Raw genomic sequence first — 13,316 nt, forward strand, 5'->3', positions numbered from 1 at the left:
TGGTGCAGACCTGTGTTTGTCAGGGATTGGGTCAACATCCAGAATCTGCTCTCAGCACCAACAAATCACAGACCAGGCAAAAATACTCCAAGACGCGCTCTTGCATGAAATGCCATACTGTAGGTTTGAGACCTAAAATAATAGGGCACATTTATTTTTGCATGATGAAAACTCCACAAGATCTCTCAAAGAGCGTTTGGCTCAAATTAAATAATATTGTGGAGGTCTCAGGAGAAGTTGAGCGCCACTGATGCGGACAGAGGAGCAGATGGCGAGATAGCAGCACATGATGAGTCTGCAAGAACTCATCTCACAAAAGAAACATCCTCCTCTTGCACACGCTCAGTGAAAGAAAGGACAGATACCACACATGCTCTAGACTGATGGAACAGTTCAATCAACTGTGTGTGTGTGTGTGTGTGTGTGTGTGTGTGTGTGTGTGTGTGTGTGTGTGTGTGTGTGTGTGTGTGTGTGTGTGTGTGTGTGTGTGTGTGTGTGTGTGTGTGTCTGTGTGTGTGTCTGTGTGCGTGCGTGCGTGCGTGCGCATGTGAACTTTCATTCTAGCACACTAATAATCTACACATCAAAGACAGAGGAACAAAGAACATCTCACTCTCAGCAATCTGTCAGCAAAGACAGGGAGCACCAGAAAGAGAGAGAGAGAGAGAGAGAGAGAGATGAAAAGTCATCGAGTGAGAGAGTGAGAGGGAGGGTGGGGGGTTATACTGTATATATCTGATTACTACCGAAGATAGTTGCTGATGGGATTGCAGTGTGTGTGTGTGAGAGAGAGAGAGAGAGAGAGAGAGAGAGAGAGAGAGAGAGAGAGAGAGAGAGAGAGAGAGAGAGAGAGAGAGAGAGAGAGAGAGAGAGAGAGAGAGAGAGAGAGAGAGAGAGAGAGAGAGAGAGAGAGAGAGAGAGAGAGATCATTGCAACTTTGTAGCTGACAGATAAAGTTGGATTTGTATATCTCTACTATATGTCTATTAGTCTAAAAGGACGACAGCACAGTGTGCTCGGGCAGCCAGGGGTAGAGACGACTGTTTTGAATCCTCTGTGGTGTATCCGGCTTGGCTGGGCCCGCCCGGGCGTCCATACGTCCATAGGAGAGAAGCCGGGTGGGAGGGCGATATTTATTGCTGCACTAGCGACACCTACAGGTTGTTCAGGGTGCCTGTCAACAGGGGTGTTTAACTATGAGGAATAGGGTGTTCCTCCGAACGCGCTGTGTCCTCCCAGTGAAGCTCCTCACTGGCAGGAGAAAAGAAGTGGCAGGAGGAGGCATGTGGTTTCAATACCACCCCCCATCTAAATACCAACCAGTAGGGGTCAGCAGTGACAGGAAAGTGTGTGGGGAAATCAGGAATTGGCATAACAACGAGTTGTGTGTGTAGGGAGTAGGGGAGAGGGCTCAGTATGCAGCCCTGAGGGAGCCCTGTGTTGAAGGTCGGTGTTTCTGGCATAGTGCTGTCAAATGTCAATTCTCATCACCTGGCGACGGCCCGACAGGAAATCCATTATTCAGCTGCATAGTCAAGTCCAAATCTCTGAGTTTTGTATCAAGCTTGGCAGGAACTATTGTGTTAAACAATCAACATGTACTTAGTCCACAGACAGCATACAACAGTTACTTCAGGTGAGAAAGGGCAGTGTGAAGATCCATGGCAATTATTTTGGTGATATGCAAACTGCCATGGGGCAGGTTAACATGGGAACAAACGCAGTCCCTCACCAACCTCTGAAAGCATACTGACAATAGAGGAGAGGAGAGTTACAAGGTAACTTGTCTGAGTGACAAGTTACCTTCTAACTCTCCTCACAGGCACAATGGTGGACATCCTGAAGCCTGCAAGAACAACAGCCTTGTCAGCCTCTGCGGTTTGTTGGTGTTGACCTCAACCAAAAGCAAAAAAAAAGGCATTCAGCTCACCGGGGAGGGAGGTTGAGGGGCTGTGTACACAACTGACTCCTCTGAAGTCCTGTATTTTCTGTAACCCCCAGTTAATCTTCCACACGTTTCTTGTACTCCTGCTTGTCTGTTTGATGACTCTTTGGAGGTCAGTGTGGGATTTCGAATAATCCACCATATTCCCAGAGATGTATAGGCAGCCTTGCACATGTGAAGTGCCACAAGCTCATTGCCATTGCCCCATGGTTTCTGATTGGGATATATCCACGTGAATCATCTCCTCTGGTTGTTACATTAAGGTGCTTTGTGGATCACAACCCTTTTCCCCTGGGCAGCCAGTCACGCTTGGCTATTATCTGTGTCTAAAAGATGTCGGTTACAGTTTTCAGAAGTGTTCAGTGTTGCATCTACAAAAGTGCAGCCCCTGAAGAGACCATTCTTTTTAGTTATATATATAAAGCCATAAAACCACCAGACAAACACAAACACACACAGCTGACCTTACCTGTTAGAGTCCAGCTTAGAGTTGGTGTTTAATTTTATGTAACCAGCCCAGTTCTCTGTTAACCTCTTGAGTGATAGGTTTGCCATCACCCACCTCTGGCTCTTCAAGCAAACCTGGATCAGACGGAAGCATTGTAAGGTAAAAGACGTGTTGTTGTAGTTCATCTGTGATCTCTTGTAAGAAGATATATCAATCAGAAAATAACAGAAATGTAAGCCATGTGATACTTTGCAGGAAAGTATTGTGTGGCACATGTCATGCTACTGTAGGTCAAATGCTATTTCTCCCCATCGTGCACTGTAGAATAAGTATCTACATAGTACTGTAACCAGCAAGTACTTCTAAATATATAAACATTTTTATTTCATTAAAACAATATTTATTTGTCTTGTAAGATAGCCCCCACGGTTAAAAACATAGGAGTAAATGTCTATGAGTTTGATTCCCAGACACAGATGAAGCTCCCTTCCACAGGGAGAACCACTTCAGTTTTACAGTCTTAACAGATGGCTGGGGGAAGAAATATCCTACTTCCATCATGTAGATTTAGTCCTATTTTAGTCTCTGGATTCACATTTCGGATGGATTCACAATCACATAACTAGAAAAGTGCGCTCCTCAGAGTGCAGATCCCTGCCAGGCCGGGTTGCCTATCTAGGCTGTGTCAGTCGTAGGGTGCAGCCATCAAGACACGAGGGAGATGTGGGGGACATAGAGTTTGTATGACAGATGGTGCAACTGTTTGCGTTTGTGGCGGCCTCTCTGGGCAGAAGTGAAAGCCGTTTGGAGGTGTCTAGAGAAGCCACTCAACATGTAATTCAAATTTGGGTATGCTTGGATGTTGTGTTCATGATATATGGTATTTCTTGTCCCCGCCCCCAAAATTGTGAAGGCAATTACAGGAAAAGGGTATGGAGTATAAAAACGAACAGCAGACGGACGGAAAGACTCACAGGGAACATAATCCCTCGGCTTCGGCTGTTCTGGCCTGGCGGGGATAATGTGACCAGAGTTGACTCTCATATACAGTCCTTCATAGTTACTTTCTTAGGGTTTGTTTAATGTCACTGTGGAATGGAACGTGATTTAAATGTATTGAACCACCTCTATCTCTCAGTGGAGTAAGTAGAACTCTCTCTCTCTCTCTCTCTCTCTCTCTCTCTCTCTCTCTCTCTCTCTCTCTCTCTCTCTCTCTCTCTCTCTCTCTCTCTCTCTCTCTCTCTCTCTCTCTCTCTCTCTCTCTCTCTCTCTCTCTCTCTCTCTCTCTCTCTTTCTCTCTCTCTCTCTCTCTCTCTCTCTCTCTCTCTCTCTCGGGGCTGTGGTGTAATTACTGATAGGAGTGTAATTAGCTCAACAGGGCCAGATTGCATACATTTTGTAAGATAGAGAGACAGAGACAGGCTCTGTGTGTGTGTGTGTGTGTGTGTGTGTGTGTGTGTGTGTGTGTGTGTGTGTGTGTGTGGGGGGCACGGATGGGGGGGGGGGGTACTGTACAGTATTATGTGCATGTGATTTGAGTACAATCCATGCATATGCAAGCATTATAGCCAGAGTAGAGCAGGGTCATCATTTAATTAGGAGGATGGCCTATGAGACGAACGGATTTAAACGGAGGTCATAATCTAGATAGAAGAATAGAAGGATGAATCAAAGGATAGAGAAGAAAGTTAAAAAGTTAAAAAGGAATAGGAGAAAGCGGATGAGGATTAGCTGTAGAGCCGCTGAGAGAGAGAGAGAGAGAGAGAGAGAGAGAGAGAGAGAGAGAGCGAGCAGTGTTGCCATGTGAAGATGTGAAGGACCTCCCATCTACAAGTATTTTGCGAGCCCTGTACCAGATTTGCGTTGCTAAAGTGTAAAAACAAAAATCCAAATATAAAAAAAAAAATCTGGAAATGTTGCAACGCGTTGTGAGCTTGTAGATCGGCTATTTTCAAATATACGATGCTCATGTGGCCAAGTCACTTATTTTGGTCTTGTTTTCATAGACCTAGCTGCTTATTTATTTCGCAAAATTTGGAGAGAGAGAGAGACAGAGAGAGAGAGACAGAGAGAGAGAGAGACAGAGAGAGAGAGAGACAGAGAGAGAGAGAGAGAGAGAGAGAGAGAGAGAGATGAATAGGGAGGGGGGGGTCAAGAAAGAAGGCAAAGATAAGTTTGGAAAAAGAGGAGGGAAGGGGTGATAAATCTTGGAGAGCCGCAGCAGTTTGCTTCAAGGCCACAGAGTGTGGACTGCTGTGGTATTCACAGCCTGTCCTGTGGAGGAGGTTAGCCAAGGCGAGGCTGGTGAACGAGGTGGCCTGTAATGTGTGCAAGGTACAGAATCAGTAGACCTGGCTTCCCTCAAGGGACATTATAATGGATTTGGCTTCTACTTCAGGTTAAAGTTATGGCTGGGAGTGCTGTGCTGCTCGATATAGTGTGCTTTGTCTAATTTTTCCAGAAATGCCAGGGGCATGACACAGATAGAACGGAGGACAGAATTATTTTTCTATTTATTTTCATTTCATTTGGTACCCAATGAGAAATGTCCCTCTTCATTCCAGGAGATGGGGGATCTCATGGGAGCAACTCCCGTCATGTCTCTCCTACCAGAGTAGAGCTGCAAACTGCTTTGGTCTCAAGTCCTAGTTTAAGACAGCAGACTGCATAGTATTATTCTCGTGGGGATACTTTATAATCGAGGTAATGTGCCAAATAAAATATTGCCATCTTTTCTACCAAGGCGAATCATAACGGCTACACTGCAGCACAGAGATTGCTATAAATTTTGGTTTGGGGCTGAAAATTAGTCAAGGATCTGTTCTTCTCCTAACATAATTGCTAGAGTGTTTTATTGAGCCTGCACTCCAAGGCAAAACTATTTTAGGCTGTTTACTGTTTTTGCTCTTTCTAGTGTTGACCAGGGAGGCCTTTCCTTATTGAAATCTGTGTATCAGTATTAGTTAACCTCAGCACTATATTAGTATTAGTAGTACTGGTGCATGTTGGTGTAGTTTCATGGTGGACGTGGAACATTCAGTCATTTCATCTTGGTATAATGTGTGTGCAGTACCTTATAATGTATTGCTTCTGGTCCACCAGGAAAGTCCAGTGATAGGATACAGGCAGTGGGGAACAGTTGGTGACTGTGAGCTCTCTCTGGATCTCTGTGCAGTTGAGCACACAGCCAAAGTCAAGGCTGGTTGAAGAGAAATGGAGGTTGGGGAAATGGACCTCTCCATGTAGCCCCACCATGTCCTGCTGGGGATGTTCCCTGTAGCACACCTGGAGGAGCTGGAAAGGCCGAAAGAAAAGAGAGCTCATCAAAGCCAAGCCTATTTTAAACCTTGGCTATTTGAAAATAGCCGATCTACAAGCTCACAACGCGTCGCATCACGACGCGTTGTGAACACTGGTTCCCAAAGTTTTTAGCTTGAGACCCAAAAGAGAAATTTGATCCTTGAAACTAGTGAAAATAGCAGATCTACAAGCACACAATGTGTTGCGATGCGACACGTTGTGAGCTTGTACTGTAGAGCGGCTGTTTTCACTACTTCTTAAACATTTTGTTTTCTAATTTATGGATTTTTTTTATAAAAAAAATATATTTATGAAATTATTTTGAAAAATCATTGAATTTGTTTCTAATTCTTGAAAAATGTTGCTTTTATGTTTTGAAATAATAATAATAATAAAAACAAAATGTAGGAAACAAAAAATAACATATATTTACTCGTGACCCATAAAAATGTGTTTGTGACCCACAAATAGGTCCCGACCAACTGTTTGGGAAACACTGATTTAGACACTTCTGTTATTCAATAGCTGGGCTTCTGTGAAGGGCCATGTGACCAGAAACTGCTGTACATGGCAAACATGGATAAAGTATACATGCCTTCTTTATTAATTTCATCCAATTATGCACTGACTGACCATAATGGCAATTATCAGTGGGCGAAAACTATTATAACCAAAGAAAATCGTGTATATATATATAATCTCATTTTAATACGGTTTATTTTGTCAGAACAATGTTATGAAAGGAAAGTCAAATATATTAAAAAAAACTATGAATAAAACCTCATCTGCCACGCGTGATTCCAAATCCTGACGATAAGCCGGGTTGAAGCGCGCCCACACCTCAGCTTGCATCCCAGCCTGGAGGACCATAGCCTGAAGGGAGACAATGACATACAGTACTGCAGAGATATTCTATAAAACTCATTATCATCTCTATTAGCCTACTTTCGGGAGAACAGCATTGGTATATGCTCAAAAATCCCAGGAGGAGATAGATTTTAACTATTACAGTTTTATGAAAATTATTCATCTGTGCCTAAAACATACATGCAGACTCACATTTCTTTGAAACTTTGCAGAAATGTACAGGGTCATTCCAAATATCACTGAAACCAATCTTACTCCAATTGGCCAAAAGGGGGCGCTATAGCAATTTTTTGAAAATGCAGACTTTAAACAGGCATAAGTCATGCCTCGTTTGGCCGAAAGTCGTGAAACTTGCTTACACATGTGCCTTGACTCATGAGGAACACACGTATCGATTTGACCATTAAGCTCCGCCCTTAGATTGTCCGCAATTTTGAGCAGTTTGAAAAACACTTAAACCCAGGATTTTTCAGCTATTTGCGTGAAACTGTATCATCTGTGTGATCTCCTTTTTCACAGTTACTTGTCTGTTGGGCCAATGGCGTCTCCCTTAAATGAATGCCTCACAATCTCAAGGTCGCCAGTTCAAGCCTCACTTGATGTAGACTTAATTTAAGTTGAATTGCAAACAACATGACTGTATCAATGAATACATGTGCAAATGGTAAAGATAACCTGAAATGCTTATTTGAGAGTACGTTTTTTCAACGTATGACATACTTTATCTGAAAATAGCTGATCTACAATCTCACAACTTTTCATGGTGTGTGAGCTTGTAGATCGGCTACTTTCACTAGTTTTGGTTCTGAGGAGATGTACAATTTCTTCATTGGTAAATGGTTTGTGAACGAGTGATCTTAGTGTTAGTGAAACAGGGGCTTGGTTCATGAAAGAAGGCAAGAGTTTATGATCTTCAACAGACAATATCAGCCTGGACAAAGCTATAGCACTATAGGTAGTGTTGCAGCCTATTAGTCTGAAGGTTGAGAGTTCGAATCCTGTTAATGGCAGTAGGTTGAGATGTCCAATCAAACCATTATGTTTCCATCTCTCTCTCTCATCAATCTATTGTTTCCATGTCACTCTCTCTCTCTTCAATCTATTCCGTTTCCATGTCTCTCTCTCTCTCTATTCACTGTCCCCGTATTATCGCTGCTTGCAGCTATATTTTATTTTTGTATTTGTTTTTGTTTTCTGGTTAAAGTTACAGGAGGTTTTGTGATATGGAATGCAAGCTTACCATAATCACAGTAAACATTATATATTTTTTTAACTACAGTAACTCCAGTCACTTTCAGTTCAGCGCAGCTGAGGTGTGCGTCACTGTCCAGCTGAAGCTCGTTGACACTCGTTAATGTTACTTGCATCAAGGCAATTATGTTGTGTTTCTGCAGATTCTGAACAGTTATTTCTTATAATGAAGATTTATTAGTTTCCCTGGCACAAAGAAATAATCACACCAAAAACTAAATAAATAAATATCGGTATCAGTATCAGCTATCTGCTAAATTGTTATTTTAAACATCGGTATCGGCCAAGAATTTCCATATCGGTGCATCCCTACAATATACAATGATATTTTTTTTTTGTTTAATGACACATTCTTGGGTATATAGCTTCAACGTTTTTGTGTGGAGATCTATCAGGGAGGCACCAGCCCAAATGTGTACATCCCAACCCATAGCTGGTAGGAACTCTATCAGAGCTCTGGAGGGGGAGGGGGTTTTGTCAATTGAACTGCAAGCAGGCTAATCTAAGGTAAAGAAAACTGTCAGAATTTCATACACACATAACCATGAAAGCCCCCAGCGCAGAGCCACCAGCCTGCTGAGAAATCCGATTTAGAAAGTTACCCCCTGGGCACAGGCTTACTCATCAAAATTTCACAGTACATTTACAAAAAAATTACTTAACCAGAAAAAAATTACTTCGTGCTATTTTGAGCACACAACTTTTTGGGCTTGAAGTTTGTGACTTCTTGGGCTGTTAGAATTATCATCAAATATATAATTACATGCTTTTATAAATTGTATTGTATTCATATTACTGGGTATTTAAAAGAATCCCCTTACTGTACAATATCATCACAAACAACTGCACTTATGCTTTCCTTATCACATCATGGACACACACTGGAAATACGACATAATCTTATCCCTCTAAACATTACTGCCATTCCCTGTTGAAAACAATGTGAATTTACTCTGAGATATCAGTCAATATACCCTTGGTAACACCTTCTACTCAACAGCGGTCCAAGGTTAATCCCGGGTTTAGGAAATGCAGCGCGGAGAAGCACTGCTGATAGAAGCTCAGCACAAATCGGATTACAGTGAAAGATGAAGCATGACTTCAAATTCTACAAGGACTAGGCCAATGGTAGTCCAGAGTTTAATTCTATTTCTATTGACACAGTGAAAACCATGCAGGTGTGACAGGATTGAAACTGAACTTCCTTGCTATAGCAAACACAGTGAGATTATAGAGTGAGGTGTTACAGAAAGGTAGATGGCCCTGATTAACAGAAAGTGAAGATAAAAGACAGGTGGAATGAGAGAATGTTATACTTGGCTACTTAGCAGTATTATTTTATTATCCTTGTTTATTATTTGTTTGTACATAATAGATCCATAATAACATGATTTATACAGTATATACATACCTTTCCCCAAATATGTGCTAAGAAACCCAAATCTGCACCCATTTTCACCCAATGTTTGGTTATAATGACAGGCCCAGAAAAGGGATACTAGGGTTCATGTATTAATATCCATCCTTGATTGTGCTTTTTATTGTCAATGGAAACGAAGACTAATACCTAAGGGAGGGGTGGAGGGTATTGTACCTTGGTGGTGACTGGTGTGGGGTCTTCCAGGGTGTCACACAGAGAAAAAGGCTCGGCCAGGGTCAGATCCATGGTCAGAGCCAAGGATGACACATTCTTCAAGACCAGCTTCTCGTACAGCGGCACTAGGCTTGTTTCTGGGACCTGTACAATTCAAACATAATAATAAATAAACATACAGTGTCCTGCCGGGTACATTTTTACAATGTTAGATAGAGTTAACCACTTAACCACATGAACCCTAGCGTCCCTATTCTGTGCATGTAATAATAGACGAACATTCAGCGAAAATAGAACATTCGGCTAAAATAGCCGATCTACAAGAGCTTACAGTAGATTGGCTATTTTTGGTGAAGAGATTTGATGTAGAGGGAAAAAAAGAGGGGGCCAAGTACGGACCCCTGGCCCTGAGGGACCCTGGTCAATAAAGTATTATAGGCTTTAAATGGTTAAATTGAAAGAGAGAGAAGCAAGCACTCATCAGACGAGTAGTTCACAGTACATGTGTATCGGGTGCACGGTTCTGGCAGAAATAGTCTCTTAGAAAGGAATACCAGCACTCACTTGAATCCATTTAGGATTTCTTGTTTATTTTAGTCATTCACCCACAGCAGCAGATCATATGACGGACGTTTCAGCCCACAAAAAAGCTAAAATATATGAGCTCACAATGCATCATGATGCAACACGTTGTGAGTTAAGAATAAATAAACACATTTTGAAAATGTAAGATTTTTTTTAAACGTGCCAAGATAAGCACGGCAGCTTGAAAGTGGTTCAATTATCATTCTAGATTTTTCTTTTTAAGTGTTATACAGCCTTTCAGCAAAATTGGAGATACCGGACCAGTATTTATTCTTGTACAGTATATACTGGCAAGAGCCACGTCATTTTGACCAACCTTCTCTATGTAGAAGCTGAGCTGCCTGGAGGAGAAGCTTAGAACAGGAGTCACAAAGCAGCAGGTGATGTCCACGGTCATGATGTGCTCATAGCGGCCTTGATGACCCAGGATGGCATGGCACACCAGACGCTCATGCACCACCTGGCACAGATAAGATGATCTAGTTATCTGGAAGATACTGTACATCTATTTACCTTCTGAGCAAGCACTCGCTATCTCAGGTAAAACAACTTAACCACTGTTCAGTTCACACATTAAGTCCAATCTAGCACTGACCAAAAAACAAATGTTCATGGGAGAGTGTGTTTTCACATGTTTGTATGGTTATTGTTGTTGTTTCTTTTACCTTTGGCGAGTCTGAGGATCCCGTCAGCACCATGTCAACAGAGCAGCCTGGGAATAGCTCCACGCGAGAGGGGCTGAGGCTGAACACGGGCTTGTCTCTGGTGGAATGTGCCAGGAATCCCCGGCCAGAAGCCTTTCCCCTTCGTGACGGTGTGATGGGTGGCAGGGAGATGTTTTCCTCTCTGGAGGTCTTGATTGACAGGGAGGCTCGACCAGGGAATAGAGGGGAGTTGTCAGTCGCCCAGTACAAACGGTGTAAACGTTGGCCATGGTTGGTCAGCCTGAAGTGGTACTGACATGGCCCATGGCTTAGGACACACAGGGAAAAGGAGACAGCAGATCACATGCTAATTAAACTTTCATTGATCGTCCTATCATTTTCATCCTGTCTGTCCATTTGTCTGTCTGTCTGCCTGTCTGTCTGTTGGCAGGATATCTGAAGCAGTTATAAATGGATTTGCACAAAACATGGTGGAATGCTTGGTCCTGCATGGTCCAAGGAAGAACTAATTAACTTTCCACGCCGATTGGTCGAAAGGGTGTGTGGCAGTGGGCATAGTCTGTCACAATTGATTAATGCTTAATCAAATGCTATTGGCCAAAAGGGACATGGCGCTAGAAGCACTGCGCTCCCCTCCAAATAAACAAACAAAGTAAAGTAACTGTCACCTTGGCAGAGGTCTGTGAAACCTATTCTTAACTAGGTAAATCAAAACATTTTATAGCCTATGACAGGGTTACCCAATTACTTTTCCCCAAGGGCCAAATTATGTCTTGGGTACCAAGCCGAGGGTCAGGGGCATCGTTTTTTCTCTCTAATAGAGCTAATTTGACACTGTGTTATTTTAGGTCTGGGATTCTTAAATCCTGTGTTGAGGGTCACACAAGGAAAAAATGCATTCTGGAAACAAAATAAGTCTGCTTGAAAAGTAATACAGATTAACAGCAGCCAGTTGTACATACTGAAAATCAAAATACGTCCAGAATCAACAATTGACTTACAGATGTGTTTGTTAGTCTGCTTGAACAGTAATACAGAAGTTTTTTTTTTTTAATTTTTATGACAGGAGTCGTCGCGGGCCGCATAGTTGCCTCTCGCGGGCCGCAAATGGCCTGCGGGCTGCCTATTGGGGAACCCTGGCCTATGACATAACACCTATGTCAGTTTTATGTTCAGTAAAACAATTTTGTACAGTTTCCACTGTTTTCAATTATGTGTGAGAATGCTATTTCAGAGGTAAACATTTTTGATGGAGCTGTTGGATGCCTGTTGGATGCCATTCTAACCTGAAGTGTGTCCCCAGGTCAAGGCTTGGGCCGAAGGGCCGGTCGCTCACGATGGTGGTGCCGGTGCCAGTGGCGGACAGAGGAATGGTGTGCGTCTGACCATCATGGATGGCCAGCTGCAACCTGTCCTGGAAAGGGAGCGTATCTTTCAGGTGTGCCACTAGCCTGAGCTCCAATTGTCCCTCTGGGGGCACCTCCCCTTCACCGGGCTCCACATGCCACAGAGACTTTGTACGGACCTGGACAAAAAGAGAGCGAGAGTGTGTGTGTGACAGAGAGAGTGACATCCTTATCTGAAATATGCAATGCTAAAATGTATACAAGATTCAAGACATTTGTTTTCCATCTGCAAGCAGTGCTAGAAACAGTGCAGAAACATACCCTATCAACCTGAATAAAAAGTCCTAAAAACCAAGAATACTGTATACATGTCATGGAAATCTGCTTTAGACACAGTGATGGTAAAATATCACATATAGTGTAGAACACAAGTTTCCAGTCAGACTCCCAGTTAAGACCAAGTACTTCCTCCGCTGGAGAGGATATTCATAAACAGTGAATGTAGAGTGGTCACATGTGAGTAACCAGAGCTTACATTCAAGCCTCTTCTTTTTTTTCCCCAGACACACAAAAGCCTTGAACCCTAGAAACTTTAGGAATTGGATTTAAAAAAAAGAATTCATGACACTGGTAATTATTTTCTCTCACATTTACAATCTCTTGGAACCTATTTGATTTCCGAGTTAATTGCATCCATAGAAAAGGGCTTGCACGAGATGAACTCAATAATCCTTTTATTTCCCTGCTCTATGGATCACTAAGCGATGGCATTTATTTGAATAAGGCCTAATCTAATGAGAAAACAGACGTAAATCTTTAAGTTCGTCTCCAAGTCCTGTTCAACTCAGCAGATCGTCTGGCCTGATCTCCCTTCTGCACTGCTCATTGTACTGTATCTGAGCACACAGTGGTTGAGCATCACAATCAATGTCCTATGCAGCATCGCTGCTGATGGATGATCTGAACATAAACTCTTAATGGGGATTCTCAGAATGAGACCTAGACTGCAGCTGAAGCCACCGCGCAACCTAGAAGATATCGCTGCCTATAGAACAACACACCGAATGCTGATCGATGAGGAATTATCTCCTCGGCTCGGCAGGGGAACCCACGTCTGATAATTGTGTTAATGTACTGAGCAACTGGCCGAGTGGCCAGAGGAAGCAGAATAAGAATAAGCCACTGGAATAACTGAAAGGACGTGGTCGGACGCAGCGATTATTCAACATCGGTTTATTACAGAGGGTATGTGCGTGCGTGCGTGCGTGCGTGCGTGCGTGTGTGTGCATGGGTGCAAACACACACAGCAAATGAA

The 13,316-nt window shown here is 42.8% G+C and overlaps 1 protein-coding gene across 1 annotated transcript in view; it reads right to left on the reverse strand.

The window, feature by feature from the left end:
- Positions 1 to 13,316, reverse strand: part of hydin (HYDIN axonemal central pair apparatus protein) — a gene marked incomplete at its 5' end in the record, with an annotated part of 121,146 nt that overhangs the window by 60,112 nt on the left and 47,718 nt on the right. Inside the window, 6 exons of the mRNA XM_084059512.1 lie at positions 5,467 to 5,687; positions 6,474 to 6,566; positions 9,406 to 9,549; positions 10,307 to 10,450; positions 10,656 to 10,962; positions 11,942 to 12,180. Coding sequence (XP_083915638.1) covers positions 5,467 to 5,687; positions 6,474 to 6,566; positions 9,406 to 9,549; positions 10,307 to 10,450; positions 10,656 to 10,962; positions 11,942 to 12,180 — 1,148 coding nt within the window. The remainder of the gene's footprint in view (positions 1 to 5,466; positions 5,688 to 6,473; positions 6,567 to 9,405; positions 9,550 to 10,306; positions 10,451 to 10,655; positions 10,963 to 11,941; positions 12,181 to 13,316) is intronic.

This window comes from Gymnoscopelus microlampas, assembly GCF_963454915.1.
Source record: "Gymnoscopelus microlampas genome assembly, chromosome: 6".
NCBI lineage: Eukaryota > Metazoa > Chordata > Actinopteri > Myctophiformes > Myctophidae > Gymnoscopelus > Gymnoscopelus microlampas.